At 31.3% G+C, this 23,098-nt stretch overlaps 1 protein-coding gene across 1 annotated transcript in view; it reads right to left on the reverse strand.

The window, feature by feature from the left end:
• The window catches only part of LOC119666393 (Ig-like and fibronectin type-III domain-containing protein 2), a 34,123-nt gene extending 13,894 nt beyond the window's left edge, over positions 1 to 20,229 (reverse strand). The window contains exons 1-14 of the mRNA XM_038075675.1: positions 20,135 to 20,229; positions 19,876 to 20,046; positions 19,679 to 19,816; positions 18,508 to 19,609; positions 18,223 to 18,436; positions 16,760 to 17,033; positions 13,487 to 13,663; positions 12,901 to 13,253; positions 6,518 to 6,656; positions 6,098 to 6,236; positions 5,787 to 5,979; positions 5,471 to 5,717; positions 4,661 to 5,339; positions 2,797 to 3,035 (exon numbers count right to left, since the gene is read on the reverse strand). Of these exons, the coding sequence (XP_037931603.1) occupies positions 2,797 to 3,035; positions 4,661 to 5,339; positions 5,471 to 5,717; positions 5,787 to 5,979; positions 6,098 to 6,236; positions 6,518 to 6,656; positions 12,901 to 13,253; positions 13,487 to 13,663; positions 16,760 to 17,033; positions 18,223 to 18,436; positions 18,508 to 19,609; positions 19,679 to 19,816; positions 19,876 to 20,046; positions 20,135 to 20,207 (4,138 nt within the window). The 5' untranslated portion in view covers positions 20,208 to 20,229. The remainder of the gene's footprint in view (positions 1 to 2,796; positions 3,036 to 4,660; positions 5,340 to 5,470; positions 5,718 to 5,786; positions 5,980 to 6,097; positions 6,237 to 6,517; positions 6,657 to 12,900; positions 13,254 to 13,486; positions 13,664 to 16,759; positions 17,034 to 18,222; positions 18,437 to 18,507; positions 19,610 to 19,678; positions 19,817 to 19,875; positions 20,047 to 20,134) is intronic.
• Between the last annotated feature and the right edge of the window lie 2,869 nt (positions 20,230 to 23,098).

Consider the following 23,098-nt stretch of genomic DNA (forward strand, 5'->3'; position numbering starts at 1 on the left):
TAACACATTATTCAGTTCTGCTCTATTATTTTCATTTATACTGAATCCTTTGGTTGGGCTCGACAGATCATAAATTCTACTTTTAGTGCACTAATTGTAAAAATTCAACAGAGCAAATATGTTGCCAAGTTTAAAAAAAAAACAACAAAAACAAAATTAAGTCAAAGTTTTGTTGATATGTACATATGTACATTGTATGTATATATAGTATGTACAGTGCACCTATATACTCGTATTTATGATATATTAAAGCATTTCATATTTTCCAGTCAAGGCTATGTATTCTGTTTTCGGATTGTGTGCGATTTTATTTTCATGTCAACGATTGTGGCTCGGAAAAGTTTAGAACTTGACTAATGTTTATTCACTGAATTTATAATACGCAAACTTTTGTGCAATGCAATACATGTCTAAATAAATAAAAACAAAAACAAAAACAAATATTATATTTAATATGAGGAGTAGTAATTCATGAGCTTTAAACATAAAACGTTTTGTAAGAGATTGTAAAAGAAAATAATTTAAAAGGAATATTAATTTTATTTTTAATTAATTTTTTTTTAATCTTTTAATTATGGTAGCGGCTCTTTAAAACCTTCCCATATCATAAATTATCATAATTAGAGGGCACCACTTTCAAATGCAATGTGTGACAGCAATGAAATGGAAAGACTTTTTTATTTCGATTAATATTTAGTCACATGGAGAGTGAGGCCATTCTTATAAGTTCACTTAAGTGTAAAAATTTAGTGCTTCTCAATCAATAGGGAATGGTTAGTTATGATTCTTGTGAGAATAACTTGACCAGCTCACAAATTTAAGCTTGTATTTCTTGGGTAGCTCTTATGGTATACATCTGTTCAAAAAGGGGGGTTATTTTAAAAAAGCGTAATACTTTGATCTCATCACTCACTAAACTACAATATGCCATTGTCCATTCTATATCCATTGTCATATATAATATGTTATCATAATGATACTGTTCAAACTTTTTATTGAGCGCAACACAATTTGTGACTTATTAAATGCATAGTTGCCGTCAACTATTGCCCATTGGTTTGCCCTTAAAATTGTCGGCGAATATCGTTTCTTTTCAATATCGTTTCTTGCGTTATCTTCGTTAATCCATTTGGGTTTCTAAACATAGTTAAGGGGTCCCAAAAAATTTACATTCGTTATATCTACCAATGAAGAAAAGCCATTGAAGAAAAGAATAATAAATCGTTAACAAATGGATAATTATTAACAGAATAAATATAACAGGAATATAAATATAGCGTATACCATAAACTAGAATCGTGGAATTATTTATAAAAGCACCGAGCAAGAATAACTGAAATTTTGTAATAGAAAATAGAATAAAAAAAAAAACTTTCAGATAGAGAAGTAGTGATTTTGTTTTTAAAAGTATTTATAGGTTATACATATCTGTTTTTTATACAGATATCACTATTACACTATAGAATTTTCCACGGATTCCTCTATTCAACAAAGGTCCTTGCGATTTTAGACATCAGTATCTGAACACTTTGGCATGAAGTTTCATTTTTTCAATAACAAAAATAATAGGTTTCCCAGTTTCAAAAGATCTCAGATTCTCAGATTAATAACTGGTTTCTTAATTAAATTCATTTTGTTAATTACTCTTTTTCAAAGATAGAATAAAAGGACTTTGATACTAGCTTGTTCTGTTGAAAGCAGGTTAAAACATTTGTCTGTTTTATTTACTTAAGTTGTTCTTAAGGTCGTTAAGAAATAAGTTTCGTGCCTCCATCTGGTTTTCATTAAACTAAATGAGGCTTGGGATCTTCAACACATAAATATTGTCAAAGCTATCAATCAAAGCCCTAATTTTTTCGGATAAGCTTCGAATACTTCGTCTAGAGATACTATAATACATATTATAAGTGGCTTAGTGCCATTGTTGTTTTTAGTACAAAAAATTGGATATAGTACAGTGATCATATCTTTCATTTAATCAAATTTTTGAAATTATATGATAAATAAAAGTACTTTAACCAATGATATTTAAATTTGCTGCAATCACTTTCCATTGTCTAAAAACTTCATATTCTGTTTCTTTAATTTGCAAAAACTATTCAGAAACAATCAATTTTTTTTTATTTAAATCAGTAATAAAAAGCTCAACCTTAGGAGTGTGAAGTCCGTATAAGTACTTGAGATTTTAACTACCTTAGATTAATAATATATTTTATTAATTTCAAGACGGCAATAAAAAAATTCTTCTAATAAATAATTTTAAAGCAATGCCAGTTGAGTTGATGGCAATGCTTTTATTTGTAGTTATAAAATAAAATAATGTTTATTTTTTAGACAAGTATATTTTGCCATTAGCAAATCAGGATTAAAAAATATATGTATTAACAGTAGCTTTCTATTTTCCAAACTGGTTTCGTTTATGACCAAAAATGAGAGTTTTTATGACTTTTGTTTTGCTGTCCAACAAAATTGTATGAAATCGAGAACCCGGCAATTCTTCCAAATATTAAAGAGCTTCAGTTTATGTATTAAAATTTGGAATAAATTTTATAAAAACTATCTTTTAAACTATCTTAAAATTATATTAACTTTAAGTACTTCAGATGGACTTGGTCAAGTTTAAGTAATATTTGTGTTAAAAATAATTATAATTTTAATTTAATTTGTTCACTTATTTTGGAATAAAAAAAATCAAACAACAATTTTTAATAAAATATTTTATAATATAGTAATAAAAATAATAATATTTGTAACAATGTAATTATAATATTAATGTTAATAATATAATCAACTTACCAAACGTATTGCCAGCTTTTACTACTAATTCGTAGAGCACATCCTTCTTTAGACCTTCTATATTAACAGAAGTATCCTTAACATCTATGCGACGTATTTCCGTTGTATTCGGCATGCTGGTGCCATTTCCCATAGCATCCAAATTTGATTCGCCCGAATCATGCGGCAATAAAGCTGATTCATGATAGAATATTCTATATCCATCGACTACATTTGGATTCTTTGAAGGTGGATCCCATCTAAATAATTAAAACAAAAATTTCATGTTATGAGGATGGGAATAATATTGTCTATTTTATAAAAAAAAAGGATGAAACATATATAAAACTATATATGAATCTATATATATAATCTAATTTAATTTAAATTTCTTATCTTTTGTAATCGAAAATAATTAAAATTTCGCCTAGATCTAAAATTTATTATTTTTTTTATAAATTTTTAAAAATTTAAACTCTTAGTACCAGTCCAATGACTATAGATTCGCCTAGATATATTACTATTTTAATTTTTTTTATTTAGAGGGGTTTTTGAATAACAAAGAAAGAAATAAAGGACAAACACGAATACTTTATTCAAAAATTTTTTTTATTTAAATTGTGATTAGTGCTTGGTTTCGTTTTAAACTACAAAGAGACTATAGAGTCATGTGATTTTGGCACAGTCTGATAATACAAACTTCTGAATCAGAGACTTCATGTGAATTATTCAAATTTCTTCCATTCAGTTGGGGTCTATTATTAAAAGAAAATATTTTCTACAACCGAAAAGCCTTTCACAGTCTTGTACACTATTCGTCTAAATATTACTTAAACTAAACAGTAATCATAATAATAATAATATTTCTCAATAGCAAGCATATATCATGTTTTATAATATTATACAATAATGTAATAATATTTTATTATTATTGTTATAAGCATTAGCAATTATTTAAAATTTAATTTGATATATTATTTTAATTAATTGAACATTTTGGCTGGTCATACAGATGCTTCGAATATAGCCAAATATTCATCGTAAGTGGTCTTTCGAAATGTATTTTTTTAATTGGCAATACGTCTCTTTCCGACAATAAATTTTAAGGTAAAAACTTGATATTAGCAGTCCAAATATTATATGGGGACCAATATTTTATTATGGTTTATTATAATATACATATATATTATATATAATATATGTTATATATATTTTTGGACTGTTGTTTTTTTGAACTTATTGATTCAAAATTCTAAGTTTGTTGTCCAAGAATTAAACACAGACCAGTAATTATAAGGAATTTATAGATTGTTTTTGGACTGTTATTATTTCTTGTTTAATAGATCATTTCTATGACCTAAAAATTATATACGCATCGATAATTAATTACAGTTTAATCGTTCGTGCATAATTTTTGAACTACAAGTTTTTCTAGTTTGATTGCTTCGAAGATCTAAGCTGCATATTTGCAGTCCAAAAATTATATATGGACCATAAAGTAATTAAGGTTTAATAGTTCGTAAAAAGTTCTGAAACCTCAATTATAATAAAAATTAAAAATTTGAAGTTTTAAGTCTGATACCTGAACTTAAATTTTATATACGAATTCTTAAGTCAATACATATTTCCAAAAACTACTGATGATAAATATTTGGAATATAATCGAAAGAGCTATTTAATCAACCTAAAAACTTAATTAATTAAAAATAATATTTTTGTTCTATTTTGTTATTATTAACCCTTCTTCTATTTAAAAATAATTTTCCTATCAAATTTGACTTTACAAATTTGATTTACAGAAAATTTTTTTTTAAAAGCGCAAATAATTTGTAAATAATTTTAAAATGACGCCCAAATATAATTTAACACAACCGATAATACTCACTTAATGACAACTTCACTTTCCGAAACCACACTAACCGCAATATTCTCAGGTGGGCCAGGTAAACGGTCCCTATTTGACTCGAAGCAACCAACAATGGTGCGCGCATATTGCAGACTGCAAATTTCTTTCGAGCGCACCGCTTCACCTCGACACCAATTTAGGCATTTACGTGGCACATTAGCATCCGCACAACATGACCGATGATCTGAGCCATCGGCAGCACATTTCATGAGCTTATCAAAGTCAACAATACACTCTGGCCTATCGGCAATTGCATCGATGTCAACATAGTAGCTGCACGCATTGCGACACGGTAGCGATACATTCATTTGAGCACAACATTCCGAAACGTTCTGATGCAGGGGCGGAGTGTTGCGTATACGCACCGAAACAGGTATTGTCGATGCACCGAAAGGATTCTCTGCATGACAGAAATAATCACCAACATCAGTCGCTTGCAATTTATTAATGCGCAACGTCATTGTGTAGAGCGTAGGACGTGATTCGTTAGTTTTCATTGATATGTCATAATTGCCGCCTTGTATTACAGGAATACGACCGTCATGATCTCGCCAGAAAATTGTTTTAGGTTCCGGATTCGAATTGACCATACAACGCAGAACTACTTCATCATCAACAGCAGCAACGGTAACGCTCGCTGCTTGTATTTTTGGTGGATCTGGGTAATAAATACATTTAATTTATATGTGTATATGTGTATGTATGTATGTATTTGGAAATAATGGGTGTATAGTGAAAATATGTAGAATTAAAAATTGTATTGGTTTGTGCTCTCCAAGGCATACTTACAGCAAATGTTAACACGTCTGGTTGCCTGCATTGGCACGCCGTAACCGTTATCAGCATAGCAGGACACATGTTCCATGTCGGCGGTGACATTGTGGATTACAGTAACCATATGCCTGGAAGTGTCCTGACGCACTAAATGTCCACCCACGTACAAAGATATCGTAGGCGCTGGATTACCCAAAGCTAAGCATAAAATTGTCATTGAACCGCCTTCAGCTACATTATCTGCCGGATGCACTGTCGGTGGCTGTTGCAAACAGAAAATGTGAAATCATTAAATTTAAATTTTTATAAATGCTTAGTACGTGCAACTTACATCGACAAAAGCTGGTAATGCCGGATCGGTCCATGCAACTAACGTTTCTGAAGGTAATGACGTCGCCTTCTCACCAATTGCTTCCACATAGAGTATGTGTTGAGAGCTCGGTTTCAAATTGTTCATGCGTAAGAATGCAACTTTCGTTTCAATTTGAAAGAATTTTTCCGCTTTCATGGGCTTGTGATAGACTCTGCAGTAGCACAGAAAATAGAGAAAATAGTTCGAAGGTTATATGATGTTCATGTTTGTGTGGCAGGAAGGAAGTTGCTTTTGTGTTTGCAAACTTCATATTGTACGTGCATATTTACCTGTAAGAGATTTTTTCATGTGGATGCGAATACTCAGGTGGTTGCCAAGTAAGCTGCATCCAAGTAGCACTTTGCGCTATAACTGCCAAGGAATGTGGCGGTGATGGTGCACCATAAATATCTTTTGCTCTATCCTCAGCTAAAGTTAAATTGAAAAAGGCAAATAAAACAAAAGCAACAACTAGAACAACAACAATAGCAACAATAACTGGAAACAAGTTAAATAATAGCAATAAAGGAAATTTGGCTTAGAGTACAATGTCAACCTCATTGCAGCTTATTTCGGTTGTTTATGGATCGGTCGAAGGCAAAATATTTCGCACGTGCCTCAGTCATTGCTGCTCGTACTTAAACGCTTATTTACTGTGTGTTTGGCAAAGTACGGGTATTTTAAGCATTTTATGTATTTTATGTATTTACCTTTCTCGGTTGTATTGATCAGCAGCATTGAAGATGGTAATGATGTGCCAAATTTTCCACGCGCCACCACCATGATGCGGTACAATGCGTGCGGCTCCAAATTTGTCAAATCGATGCTCGTCTCGTTGGTGGTCAATTCCTAGGAGGGAAATAAAACCAAAATAAAGCAAATATTCGAACAATGCGAACAAAGCAGTTATGCACTAAAATGGCGAAAATGGGCAAAATGGATAAAATGGATAAAATGGCAAAAAATCATTGAAAACGAACACACACAGAGACAATTAGCATTGTTCGGATATATATGGTGCGAGCATGTCCAATAATTGGAAGTGGACCAACTATTAAAGTGCATAATTTATTTGTATTTGTGGTATTTGACGTTTGAAAATTTATTCTCTGATTTTATATTTATTTTTTATTTTTTTTTATTGAACATTGTTTTGTTTATTTTTTTCTCCTTTTTTTTTGGTATTATTTTATTGGTTTTTTTTTTGTATATTTAATATGGCAGCTGCTGCTAAGCCGACAAACCAAAAACATTTGTGCAAATCAGCAATTTGTGTTAATTACAACACGCCAAATAAAATTTTAAGCAGTTTAATTTTATTTCGCTTAACAATTTTTTTTTTTTCATTCATTTATTCATTCATACATACATTCATTCATGTATTTATTTATTTATTTATATACTAATTGTTGTTCAGCACAAGCGAAACTTTTGTTTTCGCTGCTCTAAGCCAATTCAAATATGGTTATACTGCGCTTATCGGTCGCATTACGTTTTCAAATTGCTGGTTGCATGCATTAAAATGCATTATTCAAGCACCACAATTTAAAATGTAAGTCAATGGCAATGTGGTTCATTTGACTTTTTTTTAGCGCTTTTCGGCTTTTTTTGACTTTTTTTTGGATAATTTTGTCTTTTTTTGGATATTTTTGGTTGAAGCATAAATCTTTATTTAGCTTGTTTGCTAAATCCAGCAAGTTTGTGCGATGATGAAGCTTATGTGCTATGTTGACGTTGCTAGTGATGATGTGTCGTAGCAACATACTTGCACTGCAAGTGCAGAGTTGCCAAGTATGTAATAAAACGGCAACTAGTAAGTAGTAACTAATACAATAAGCCAAAGTCGTTACGTGCATTACTACACATTGCTTACGAGGAAGATGAGAGGAAGTGTAATGGAGCAGTAAACATTAAGTAATATCGCAGTTGAAACGGATTAGTTAGAAGTATAAATCCTTGCTATATTTCATAGATGAATTGCTTCAAAATTACTATTTACATGTGTGAAACTTAAATATGTTCTACATAGTAAATAAATATATAATAGAAAAGTAATAACTACGAGATGCAAAATGAGATATATGAGATGTAAAATTGGTAGCAGTTTAATTATGGTTGCTTTTGAAAAAATTAAAACGAGGAAGAGAAACATGTAACTTAGTGAAATACTAGACTGGTACGAGCTTCTAATTTGTGACAGTTACTAATTAAAATTTCAAGTATTTTCTATGACCACTGATATGATGAGTACTTGGCAAAACTCGAAACAGCGTTATATGGTCAGCCAAATTTTAATAAATTAACTAAAATTTTTGTTATTGTCTTTTCAGTTCTATTTGAAACTTTCTAACTTTTAAAGAGTTTTTTTTTGGTCATAAGAAATACTATTTTTTGTAATTATTAAATTTTTTAATTAAAATACAAGATAAAAGTATAAATTGCTAACATTTGACTGAGGAACAGAAACTCGCCTTTTCAAAGAAAGGCGACCCTCGTGGAAAGATATCTAATAAAGAAATGTAAGTTTTAAAAAAAAGAATTTCATACACAGATATTTTCTTCAAAATGACGATTTAGAAGAAAAGATATCTTTTAAATAAAAGTGAATGACAAAGAAAAGTGACATCCAAGAAAAGGTGACTTTTAATAGTTACTTTTAAAGAAAAGTGACTTGTAAAGAATGAAAAATATCAAAGACAGATATCTTTGCCATAAAGGTAATTTTCAAAGAAAGGCGCCTTTCAACGAAACAGGAATTTCAAAAAAACTTATTTTCAAGAAAATGCATTTTTTAAAGAAAAATGAATTTTGCGAAAAGCTGACTACTAATAAAAAGCGACTTATAAAGAAACAGGAATTTCGAAGAAATGTGGCTTTCGAAGAAAAATGATTTCCAAAGATAAGTAACTTTTGAAGAAAAGTGACCTTCATAGTAAGGTGTCTTTCAAAGAAATGTAGCTTTAGAAAAAAGTGACTTTCTAACAACATGACATATAGGTAGCATATCTATACGAGATTGAAAAATATAACTTTACTTAACATCATAAAAGTAATCATAGTATCCACACATTTATCTCATCAAAAAATGTATATGTGTAACATAACATATATGTGTTTTGACATATCAATAAGAACAAAATGGCTTTAAACTAAACAAGTAGCACCTGAAGCATATCAGCATGCTCTAAATCAATAGTAAACAGTTCAAAAACTGAAGATTGTCTTTATTCTTCCTTCTCATCAACTTTATATGAGTTTTTGATACATATAAAATTTGTGCTATATGGCAAGTTTTTCAGGAACTTACGTTCCTGCAAAATTACGATATTCTTTCTCTTCATTGACTGGATAGAGACCAAAAAATTCAATAACACATCTGCGAGCTATCTACTAATGTAAAAAAAATACTGCCCAACTGTAAAGAATCAATCGTGATATTCGGCGTAGATTGTATTCTCTCATCACTTTTGTTTGAAGTAATAATTAATAATAATAATGCTTTTAACGACCAAACAAGTGCTTCTTAATAGCACTAACGAATGATCTTTTAAAAAGATATATAATATCTTGAATAGAATGAAGAAAAATAGTTTAGGCGACTCTGTTTATAAAGACTAAAAAACGAGAACAATCGTTTTATAAGCAGAGTCGTCTAAACTATTGTTATTTAATTTATTCAAGAGATTATATAGCTTTTTATAACATCCTTAGTTAGTGCTTGAACGATAGGCTTAATCCTTCAAGCTGTTTAGTTTTTATGAACAGAGTCGTCTAAACCTAAATTACCATCACAATAAGATAAATTAATCTGAGCTATTAGAAAGTGGTTTTTGCATAAAAAAAAAAAAACCTCAACTGAATTTTTTGTGATTTTCTGGGTTTAAACTGCACCAGGAAGGAAATATTAGACCGAAAAATCTTATTTCAATGTGATATTAAACAATCCTCAATATTGTTAGGCCGAATACCTAGTATACCTATATATATCTAGAGTATATAAAAACAAGTCACCAACGCTTGTTTGATTAACTTAAATCATTTTTATTTAAAAAGATATATACAGACACGGTTGCCACTTATGGTACTTTAGTACCAAAATTGGTACTTTTTTTTCCGTTTGGTACTCTGGTACTCATGTTCAAAAAATGGTACATTTTCGGCGACCCAACTTTATTGTGGATATTGTATTGTTTTATACTTTTTGTACATTTTATATAATTGTATTTTTATAAAAAGACAATAGAAAAATTTGGACCTTTTTTTACAGAAATGGTACCTTTTTAAACCAATTTTGGTACAGAAAAAAATTTTCAAGTGGCAACCGTGTATACAGAGAATCGATGTAAAAACTACTAGAAAAACTGATATGAAATGGTCAAGAACAGTTTCACTTTTAAAATTAATATTTAAACAAATTATGAAATTACATACACTAGCATTACCCCATAAATTTCATAACGTAACACTTTATGTCCTGTGTGTATGAATTTCACTGTCTCAGATACCTTTTGTTACCAATTACAATGCACTTTATTGCTACAATTGCTGATGACACAGCAATAACTGGAACGATTGTGTTAACTTCATCAGCTCTGCTTTAATTACATTTTCGCTCAGACGCGTACACAACACAAAGCCACGTTATTTCCATCATCCATTTTGAAAGGAAGCTGTTACCAAAATCTTCTGCTATATTTTGACAGAAGGTTAACTTGGCAGATGCACCACATCACTTAGCTGAAGTAATTATGGTTACAGTAAAGTGACTGTAACTGTGAGATACATTAAATCTACAAAGCAGAATTTCTTCTAAAAAAACTATTAGTGAGGCTGTTTGGATCTATGCAACGACATAGATATATGGAAGCATATAGTAAAGGATATAGATCTCGAATTTTTGAAGTCTTTTATTAATCATTATTTTTAATCTTTTATAAATTGTAATGAATAAATTAATTTAAAAACTACACTAAGTTATTGTGATAAGTGTGGTCTTTAAGTGTTTTAAACACTTTCGTAATTTAAAAATATTTTTTTAAAATAGTTTTAAGTGGTACCTAATCACTTCACCTAAAATAACTTTATGCATAAATATTTATGTGGAATATCTGATTCTACTAATGTGCATCGTATCATCGATCATTTAAAAGGACCCCTTAGAGAGGTTGTCGATATTCTTTTTATCGTTTAATTATCAGCACTCTGTCGAAGCGCTGAGAATATTGCATAAGAATTACAATGAATCGACTAATACAGTACATTCAAAAGTGGGTGCAGTGGAAGATTTATTCGTTCTGTTCAGTTATCAACGCTTTCAATGAACTTATTACCGTTAGGTTAAAGAAAATAATGTCTGAAAACCATCGTTCAAGTCTGAGAGAGGCAGCTGCTGCAATTTCTGGGTCTCTCAAATCTATTTGTACTATTCTAAACGATATATCTATTGGACATGAAGTACGTTACCGTTCACCTATTTGAATTTTCCTAACTCACCTAACTGAATTTTCTATGAGAACTTAACCACATAAAAGTCACTAAAGACATAATAGAATGAGTTAGTTTCGATCTCATATTCAGAAAATGCGTTGTAAGCGTTCAGTTAAGTTTAACATGCGAAGCAGTTAAAGTTCAGATTGTAGCCTTGTAATTGAGCTTAAACCGAAAAATGCACATAAAAATCGATTAAAATAAGCTTGATGTCCACAGTTTTTTTTTTATTTGTGATTACAGCGGTATTGTGTATGCAGACAGTAAATAAAGAATATGATCTGAGCGTTATGCGACTTGTGAGAGAACCTATTTGTCGAAAAAGACTAGGTTTCTGGAAAGTAAACTACTGAATTACCAGCATAATAACGCATCATCTCCTTAGGCTATCATTGTAAAGAAATTTCCAGCCAAAAACATAACAAATCTTATCTAACAGCCATCCTAATATAATGTTGGAAGTATTATTACTTCCTTAATATAATTTTGGCCGACATTCTTCTATTTCCAAATTTTAGATTACCACATTTAGCTATTTGTTTTCATTCGATAGCTGCTATAAAAGAGAATTCGCGGGGAGTACTGAACTCGAAACATTCCAAAAATATTCTGTTGACTGGGTAATTCGTTAGCGCGATTGTCACTACATAACGTGGTGTTTCACTGCCTTTATTTTATTCGACCGTATAACATTGGTATTCCCATTTGACTGGAAAATCGACTGTTATTCCCATTCGACTGTATATATAATGATTAATACATGTATGTAATCACATTTCTGTATCCCTGTATATATAATTACTACTATATATAATTATATTTTATATATATGTGTTTGTGATGTATGTTAATATGTTATCATATATATAGAATTAATATTTTAATAAAGAAATTTTTCACATCTGGTAACCCCAAGCCGCTAAATATTTGCACAACTTATTTAAAAGCTTTTCGGTATTGCATATATTAAACCTCAGCAGTTACTAGCACTGCTGCACCGCATGCTTTTACGTCTCTTTTTCCCCATAAACCAAAAAAGAAACAAAACTATCACGCATATTCCAACATTGACATCAAATATTTAAGCGCATCGTACAAGTAAGTCACTTTTGTCAATGATGCCACACTGCTGCAGCGACAAGAGTAACTGCAGCCGGCAACATTGCTGTAGTTGTCGTCGTAGTTGCAGAGTCAGTATTTTGGTTGATGGCATTGATGTGCGTACAATGTAATGATAATGATGCGATTTCTATAGAAATGTAAGCTGCTAAATTGCAGCGATTAACTAAGCCACAAATAAAATAGCAATTCAATAGATATTGGCAATCAGTGCATACAATTAGAGAGATGCACACACACACACACCAACACGCATACATACAAACACGGTGCCAGATTACTTAATGAATGTGTACACATTACGTTGCAACAACAATAATGCTATTACCAATAACAGTAGAAACAGTAGCAGTTGTACTGCGGTAATGCCAACTACCATAATTGCAACGATTAGTTACTTAGACCGAAGGTATGACTACTCGAGTACGAGTGTTTGTGTGAAATTCATATATATGTTATATGTATATATTGTATCAAGTGCACTTACATTTTCCAGCTTAGCTACGGTCTCATACATGGTCATGTTATTGACTTTACCATATTGCACAATAAAATCAATATCTGCAATTGGCGACGTTGTCGATGTCGACGTTGCTGTCGAAGAGGATGACGACATAGTTGCATCGTCTTCTTTGTTGTCTGCATAATCAGTGTCAACATGCTCTTCCATTACGGTTGCATCAGATTCACCAGTTGCTGCTGTTGGCTCTGCTATTTCTGTTGGATTGCTTGACGTGTTGCCGCCCTCGAACTTTGGTGCTACCCAAGCCAGAGTAATGCTTGAATTCGTAATCGCAGTGGTGTGCACATCTTCAACGGGTGCGGGTATAAATCTAGTGCCTGTGGAAAATAAGCACGAATTGGCATTGTATTTAATTACTATTTAATTGACAAATATTTACTCGCGCGCTACTAAATGCAACGTTTAGCACATAGCATAAAGCAGCAAGCAAACAAAATGTCCAAAGTAAACAATCAAACAAACAGACAAACAAACGGACGAGATATTTTCAATAAAGCAACTCAAAGTCAAATAAAGAAGCACGTAAAATATAATGGAAAAATAAACAAACCTTCTTCGAGGCACTGAAGTATGTTGCCAGCGTAAGATAAACAATCTGGCAAGGCCGTTGCTGAAGTTGTTACGGGCATTACGCCGCGGCAGAGTGTCAGGCAGGCTGGTATGACACCGCGTCGATTGCAGCAAGGTGTATGATCGCGACCACCAGCGGCGCAGCGAGCAATTACAGCTGGAAATAAAGTTAACAAAATTATTGAAAACGTTTTACTACTATTTTTATTTTTATTATTATTTTTAAAATATTTTTATTTATTTTTATATTCAATTCATGTTTTATATGTTATATTTTATTTTTTTTTTATACCAATTTATGGAAATTATTGCATTTATACGAAAATGGAATTGATGTAGTGGAAAGCAGCGGATACACTGTTGTGAATGACTTTATGCAGATTCTGCAGAAAATGCGAATGCCAATGGATTGGGAACAGGAAAATAATCACCATTACGTACACAAGATGAACGCAGGATTTAAATTTCAACGTTGAGTTCTGTTGAAAGTTGCCCCATGAAATCAATTTCGCATTTCTGCTGAAGTTTATTACAATTCTTGGTAGCATAACTTAAAACATAAAATAAATTTCATCAAAAATAACAAAAAAAAAATTAGTAAAAAATAGGCACTTTGAAAATGGATCATCCGGTTATTATCTTACAGTATGAACTCGTAAAGGAAACTAATTTCCTGTCTTAACTTCAAAGTTTAATAGAACAATCAACAAGGAACTATAATATGACTTCATTTATAAATCATAAGAGTTTTATAGATTAAACTATAAGAAATTTATAAGGAAATTTTAAAGAAATTAAATGTAGAATTTTAATAAATGTAATGAAATTTAATTATTAAAGAGAAAATAACGTTGTTTTATTTGTTATTTTCTTTTAATTTCTTTATTTTACTTTACTTTACTTTAAAGATTCCTTAAACGGAAAAAATATGACCTCGAAAACGACTAATTTCGAAAAAGCGACAAAGAAATAAATCTAAATGAAAGCTGGATGCAGGCTAACGAAGAAAAAAAAAATTTTTTAATGGATAACCAACACAGGGACACTACCCTGAAGTATTCGCGACAAAGTTTCAGGGTAGAAACGGTCCGGACCAAAAAATAAGGTGCAGTGGAACTTAAAAAGAGTAAAGGGATAGCTAATCATGTAGAGAATTGATTATATAGCGTATAAAGGTTAAGAAAAATCCACTGGATATCGTTTTCTTCCTTTCTCCATAAAGAGGTTTTTTCGAACAGTAGTAAACTACAACAACAAAAATTTTATTTTTTATATTATTTTTAATTAATTGAATTTTTGGCTGACCAAAAATCAAGCAATTCATTTAATTTTTTTACTTCTATGAAATATTGGACTGTTGGAGCAATATCATATATTAATTTCTTTTCATTACTTAATTGTTTGAAATTCACTTTCTGTTAATAATTTTTTTGTTTTTTACAGTATATGCTTCGGTTTTTTAATTATGTTTTTATATGAGAACATATTTATACTATGTTCAGACAACCAAAATACAACTAAAAATGGCATGGTATATCAGGTATGACGATGTATATCAGGACTTAAGAGTCGAGAGCGTGTGAAAGTACATCAAAAACAGAGCACTAAACCTAAATCTTTCTGGGGATGCTGGTATTAATTCAGAATTGCTCTCTCTTTTAAAAAATTATATATACATTGCGTCAAGAAAATATGCTGAGCTTTGAATTACATTTCTATAAAATTATCTGATTATGAGTTATAATGTCATTTTAAATATATGCTCTGAGAGCAAATCATAAAAATTTAACCTTTAATAAACAAGTTACGTATGCTTAAATGTCGTACTGAGTAAACCTTGACTGAAAAATTTATATATATACTGTTAAAATCTTTGCCAATTTTATTCATAACTTGTGTTGAACATCTACATATAACTCAACCATGGTCAAGCGTTCGAGTTATTATACATTTCGAAAAAATATGAATATTGAATATTACATATTACATATTCAATAGTAAGCAACAACAATCAATTAAAACAGCCGTGGAAGCTCAAACTTCAACATCGAAATTCTGCATAAACATCAGTTAAAAACAATTGAGAGAATCGTTAAAAGTACTTACTATATAACCAACATCCAAACTCATCACAAAACTCTATTAGAAAAAGATAAAGATAACTTTGACTCTTCTTTGCTAAAGACAACCTCCAGCACTACTGATAGATAAGCGGACGTTGGCATTATAATAAAATGAAAACTTACCACTCTAAAAAAAAAATCGTTGATATTTGCCAGATCTTTACAAATCTGTTAAGCAACACACTACTTCAGTTCACAGCCTAACTACCAGAACAATGAAATTAAAGATGTCTATAGTAACTGAAGAATACTATGCAACATTACTTACTAAATGAAGACCGTATTGAAGTGGCCAGATGTCTCCGTCTGGATCCAAGTTAACATTCAATTATATCCCACCAACCCATTTCACCTTATCATCTATCCTCCTCCATCACCCATACCACTACCAACCCACTTCTCTATCCATATAATCGTCTTGTATATCCTTTTATGTTACCTACTTACAGGTCCCAGCGGGTTACAACAACAACAACAACTTACTAACTGAAATGACGTAATCAACAGAAAATGGACTCATTTCGTTTAACTAAGAAAATGCAAGTGTTCCATCTTCACTAGTCGCCATGGCAAAATTTCACGAATAACATTTCAAATTAATTAATCGTCCCCCTCATTTGTTACATTTGTTCCCTAGAGATAATTTTTTTTTGTATTGTAAATATTTGACTCGGACAGCTAGAACTCTAATTAAAAGAAACTGATTTAATTTAAACCTCATCTAATTAAAAGATGAGGAAAAAAGTTGGACTATCATTTAAAAAAGTCTATCAGGAGAGGATTATGTGAAAAAACAAATAACAGCAAAAAAATTATCCATATTGGTAGAAGAAAATTCTTCGGACTCTTTAAGTAGAAAGCAAATTTAAGTGGATAGCTCCTGAAACAAATCAATGTGTTAAGTGGCAATTATTTAAAATATTACTTCAAAAATTTTAATTTATGTTAGCTGAATAAGTAATGAAGACTTCCTAATCAAGTATAAATTATAATCTATTATGTCATATATATGTTACATTATATCATTATACCATATATTAAGTTATTAGCAATGTAACATTAATATGTTTTTAAAATACAAAACGTTTTATTATTCTAATATAATAACAAATAAATTAAAAGATACTTACGCATTTGAGCTCTGCACGCTGGGCCCAATTTTTCTATATCAGACATGCGAATATTATAGCTACACAGGGGTGCACATTGTGGTAATAGGCCAGAAGCTTTGCAGCATGTTGTCATATTATAAGGACTTTCAGTTTCTTCTTCAATCTTAGCTGGTTGTGTTCGAGTTATTAAACGAGGTGAAGGTTCACTTTTGCCGTAGGAGTTCACCGATACCACGTAAAACTCATAGTATGCTTCAGGTTCTAAACCCTCTAGGATTAGAGGAGGTGCTTTCTGAAATAATTGTAAATATTATTTATATACAAAGCTTAGTTTTTTAAGTTAATTTTTAAGTTTTAGATAGGTAGGTAGGTAGGTTGTACCAGTGATCTCAAGGGACCCACTTAGGCCTATAAACTGATTGTGTTACCCCATTTTTTAGTTTTATTGATTAATACCTTATATAAAGTAACTATTAATAATAGTATTGATACATATCATTAATTTATATTTATTTATATATTTTATATTTTTTCCATATTCCAATATATTCTTGGTATCAGCTAACGGTTCTAGAGTTGATGCAAAAAACATGTTAAGCATCATTGAAAATAGAAAGGTTCGAACAATAATGAAGAAACAACAACAAAAATTTCAATAAATTAACTAGAATTTCCTTTCATCATAAGACACGACACATTTGACAAAAAAAAATTGAAAATATTTGAAATTGGAATAAGTTTAAGTTTGGCTTGGGTGTTAATATAGGCATCTATGGTTCAAATCGGGCAGGATTTGATTGCTGACATATGTAACTCAAAAAGTTTTTGCGGAAAATTAACTTAATGAATGCTAAAGACCACTGCTAATGTTTATTTAGTTATATAGTCCAAGAAGTTAAAACTTGATTAAAAATTAAATTTTTCATTTGGACAATTTACCACTTCTCTATTCGATATAAATTTTTTTTCAAAGGTAATAAAAATTTATAATGGAAATAATTAACATTTATATAAACCTATATAAAATTTTATTTTTATTACAAATTTTAATATATTTTAAATAAAAATTGATTATTTCAAAAATTGAAAAATTTAATTAAATGCAGTTTCAAGCTGGCCTTACTACTGAGTAATGTTGTAAATATATATTTAGCAGTAATCCTAACAGACATGTGGTCAGTTTAAAATATCGTTTTACTAAACTGTATCCATTTTCCCACTAAACATGAGCAACTCAACAAATGTTTTGCATATCCTTGAAATACTTCCATTAAACAGTCACATTTGATTAATGAGTTTTATATCATTTTCAATAATTCAATATTACAAAATATAATATAATTTAGTGAAATTTTTTTATTAATGCATTTATGCTTTCGCAAAATTTTCAGTAATTTAATTAACTTTAATCAGCAAAGCAATAATATTTTTAATTAAATTTTTATTATAATATACGGGTATATTAAAATTTTTTGCAATACCTTTTCAATTGTGAGGTAGTCCTCACCAACGCCCAAACGCCGAAATTTAACGTGATAACTGCTTATGGTCTCGGGTAAAGTTTTTGGTTTATTCCAATCCAGTATAACGAAATTATCTGTTTTTGCCACTGTTACGATTTTCGATGGTGGCCCCGCTAGCACCCCATATCCCTGAAAGAGGCAACTGCTGAACTCAGGCATAAAACGCAAACACCTAAAAGAAATTAAAAACGTATAATATCTTTTTATTTGTTACTTAAATTTTATGCAATTTCATTTTCTTACTTAAATAAACTAAAGTTCAACGCTGTAACCTGACCGGTGCACAAAGGAAAGCAAGCGGTTGGGATGCCTCGTGAACGACAGCATGGCGTATGATCGATATTATTTGCCAAGCAATTGAACGTGATATTCGTCCAAGGCGCGCAAACCATAAAGTCCGGCAAACGTGCCAAGTCAGCTTTTTGTGGATCACACATCTTTTCCAAGCACATGCGATGTGTCATGCCATTCGCTTCACAGCAACCACGTATGTCTGGCAAATCTGGTGCATTCGTTTTATTGGTCTGACCGGCTTGCTGTTCAGCTGCTGAGTCGCTGTTGTGAGTGAAAATACGTAAACGTTCACTTGGCAGACTCGAACCAAAATCATTGACTGCAGTTACGGTGATAGCATACATCGTCAGTGGATTCAAATAATTTATCGTTACTGTATTTTGACTGTTAGGCACTGAACGAATAATTACTTTTTCGGGTGAACGTAACACATCATCTTCATCATTAGCATCGTCTTCATCAAAGCTATGCAAAGCGGTTAAATTAACAATGTAATGATCGACTTTGTGTGACAATTTCTCTGGTGGAGACCAATAAATGGTTACTGAATTTTCTGTAATATTGGTGGCTGAAACTGCTACCGGCATGCTTGGTATCATTTGTACGCCTTGCAATATGCATTGTAAGCCACTTAATGTGTGATGCACACACGACACGCGTGTCTTGAGGTGGTCAGTGAATGGCGTGTACTCACCACGACACATATCTTGACACAAATCTGGTATTTGTTTTTCCACACAACATGGCACATGGTTGCGTCCATCAGCCATGCAACGCACAATACTGGGAAAATCTTTTTCGCATGCTTCTGGTTCAACGCCTGTTGTGCCATCGAGTATATTGTGCACATTACAGAAGCCCATGCACTCCGATGTAACATTACCTCTTTCACAGCATTCTGTGAAATCGTGTGTAATTTGTGGTGGTATGCTGGGACGCCAGAAGGAACGATTATCTGTGGCGTCAAGTGGTGGTGGTACTAAGAACAAATCACTAGAATCTGTTGTTTCTATCACTGTGCTATTCGTACTACTTGACGGCAATTGTTTAACTAATCCAATGAATAGTTCATAATGTAAAAGTATATATGTATAAAGTATATATAAGTAGAAAATCTTACCAGTTAATATGTGTATACTGCGTAACGCAGGTTCAGAATTTAATTCGCATATATAACTACCAGAATCTGTAGATTTAAGTCTTTTTATTAGTAATACCCAAACTTCCCCACCTGAACCACCAATTCGACCACGCGGATCTAGTGTCAATTTTAATTTATGTGAAAAATTTAATATAATTGGCATAGAAACGACTTACTCTCATCGTGTAGTACACTTATTCTAGAATCGCTGGAGACGCGCACCATACCAGCTGTCAGAATTTCTCCCGATTTCTTCCATATAACTGTATTGTTCGAGCGGTTTTCTGATACCACGCATGTAAGTAATGCATCTTTACCTTCGTATATTATTGACGGACCACCAGTTCCTATGTTTATTACATTTAGTTATGACACATTTATTTATAATACTTTTTTCACTTTTATAATGAATACGTATTAATAAAAAGATCTTACCAATTGGCACACCAGAATTAACAGTCGAAAATAAGCATGTTGAGGTTGTTAATATCACCAGCAGCTTAAGCATTATTCTCACTGTGGCCGCCTGTAATGAAAAAAGAAAATCAATTTATTTAACATATTATATTAATAATAATAACTATAATTATATTTAGTTATAATAATAAAGTATAGATGATATAATAGATCATTAAAGAAATTTGCAATGGATCGTTATTCGGCAATATACCACAACGAAATAAAAACCAGTTTTTTACGCAAGGTCCTGATAACTGATGTATGAAATAATGTTCAATACTTATTACACATGAGTGTGGTACAGAGAGTATACAGATAGACGCCGACACATAAGGTGGAGTACAATTTCCTCCTCGTCCGAAGAACCACAACCCCATCAAAAGTCATTATAGGGTACACCCAAACTCATCTGTACGTATTACGCATTAACCCGTTAGCACCGATAGCGTAATACTACGCAGATTCCATTTAAAATGAAGCAGCTGACTTGTATGTTTCTTGTCCAATTTTTACAAAGTCGATCTTAAGATCTGACAGGAGGGTTCATCTGCTCATGTATGTTTGTCTATGCCTAGACGATTTATTACTCAAATTTCTGATAACAAATGTATAGAAAATATATTTTTTTTACAAAAAAATGTTCGTACACATAGTTAACATAAGTTTTATAATAGTGAAGGATTCCAAAACTTATTATAAGTATCTGAAAAACTTTTATCTGGAAAGAACACGACAAATCAATCAATGCTTATGTTATGCTCTTTCTGTAATATTTTTTTTAATGCTTAATACAATGTTTAACGTGATCTAACAAGGAGTCGAGTGCCCTAACAATAGTTACATGTAGTTGTCCCCTAAAAAATAATATCATCCCACAATAACTTTAGAATTCCATCACAGATAATTTTCTTGCAATAAACTGAGATGTGATTGTTTCGGTACGCTTTTAAATAATAAAATCAGTTGTCTTTTAATGAAATTTAGACGCAATATTAACACTAGCTCAAAACTTATAACATAAAGGAATTGGTTGGACTTCAATTAGGTCACACTGTACGTTGTCAATTGCTTTTTGAAGCGTATCGATTCAAAGTAATAGGCGGCATATTGCAATGGTCTTAATAGTCCATAAATGTACCTTCACATTTTTTGTTCTGAATTCATCCAAAAATATCTATTCTTTTGACTACTGAGTGATGTTTGGTTAGTTGTAGTAAATGGGAAAAATTTATTCCATTTGCGGTTTTTAGAAATTCAATGCTAAATTCTTCTTTGAAGTTATCAGATGATGTAGTTTGTGGTTATTTTTATTATAAGACATAATTCATAACTTTTTTTGAGTTTTAAGTGTTGTCAAACTGATTTGCGAACACAGCATGCATAAAATTTGACACAAATTTACTTATAAATGAATAATTTTTATCTACCTTCTTAAATTCTTATGAAGATATTAGTTTTTTCCGTTTCTGACTGTAAATTATTTTTGAATAGGAAGTCAACCACAACCATTTTAATGGAAAAATAAGTTCTATTACTTCACATCAGCAGTTTCAAACCCTCAAACTATAATCTATCCTCAATTTTCTCTGCAGACGATATTTTAACATTGATTTATTTCTGTGCATATATTCAATTGATTCAATGCGGAGGGGGTTTCAGCTCATCGAGCTCTTCTCCTCGATACAGGTTTGTTTTCATTTTCACAAACGCTTAAAGTTGGCCAATGAAAAATATAATTAAAAATGATTGTAACAAAGTGCCAAAGATTTTGAATCTACTATAAGTGAGAATTTCCTCCTAATTCGCAGAACCACAAACACAACAAAAGTAATTATAGCCCAGTTTCATAGCATGTGATCTCTAACCACCTTTAATGTAGTGCTGAGCAGAATCCACTTAAGTTGAATTAGCTGACTGGTATGTTTTCTGTCCAGTTTAAACCAAGTTAATCTTGAAATCTGACCAGAGAGTTCATCTGCTCAGGTTTGCTCATCTGTTAAACATTTTTATTTGATTTCAGCTTGATCTTTGCAAGTTTGATATAAAAATCTAGGAAAGCAGACGGCTCCAAAACAATATCGTCTATCATGCAGTTTTCCGAGATGTTCCTGTTATCTAACTCCATATGAGTTAAATATTTTAACAGTAAAAACAGCTGAAATTTTCAACATTTTCAAAAACAAAAAATTTGTATCTGAACAAAAAGACCAGAGTAGCCAGATCATATATAACATTATATAATTTAACGATTTATGTTGAGGTGCAAATTTTTTTGTTAGTTGTGATGAAAGGAGGAATAAGTCCTCCTCAGTTAGCTAAAAAAAGCCGTTTTGAATTCACAAAACCTCTAAATAGTGGGTAGTAGAGAGAAGGTCACGCTAGAACCAACCAGAGGCATTTATAAAGGAACAAATCTGGCTATTGCTAATGCTAGAGATATCGCCGAGTGTGTTGAAGAAGGGGGCCCCCGGAAACTAAAGCATAGTTCTGGCAAAACCTGGATATAGACATATCAGGTGTTCTGGTGTCCTTTTTTCGAGACCTGGTAGACAACCATTGCTAGAAATACCACAGGGTTAGCGAAGTCTAACTCCATGCCCTCCTATAGTCCAGTGCCCTGTAAAGACAGATATTAACATAGATATCTCTGATTTGCTTCTGTGTATTAAGTTAGAGGTTGTCGACGTGGCTGCTGCGGCGGCAATAGTCCACTCACTATTTAGTATTTTTTTCTAATTATTATAATTATATTAATATTTAATCTAAAGAATTAATTTTAGTAATAAGATAAATTAAATTTTAAATTAATATTTTTAATTGAGTTATTCTAATATAATTTAGATAGTTCTGATAGTCAAGAAACTGCATTAAATAAATTTCCGTGTTTGTAACTTAAAAAAAAACAATAATTTTGTAGAGTAATTAAATTAAAATTTTCAA

The sequence above is a fragment of the Teleopsis dalmanni genome, chromosome 1 (genome assembly GCF_002237135.1).
Source record: "Teleopsis dalmanni isolate 2A chromosome 1, ASM223713v2, whole genome shotgun sequence".
Classification (NCBI taxonomy): domain Eukaryota; kingdom Metazoa; phylum Arthropoda; class Insecta; order Diptera; family Diopsidae; genus Teleopsis; species Teleopsis dalmanni.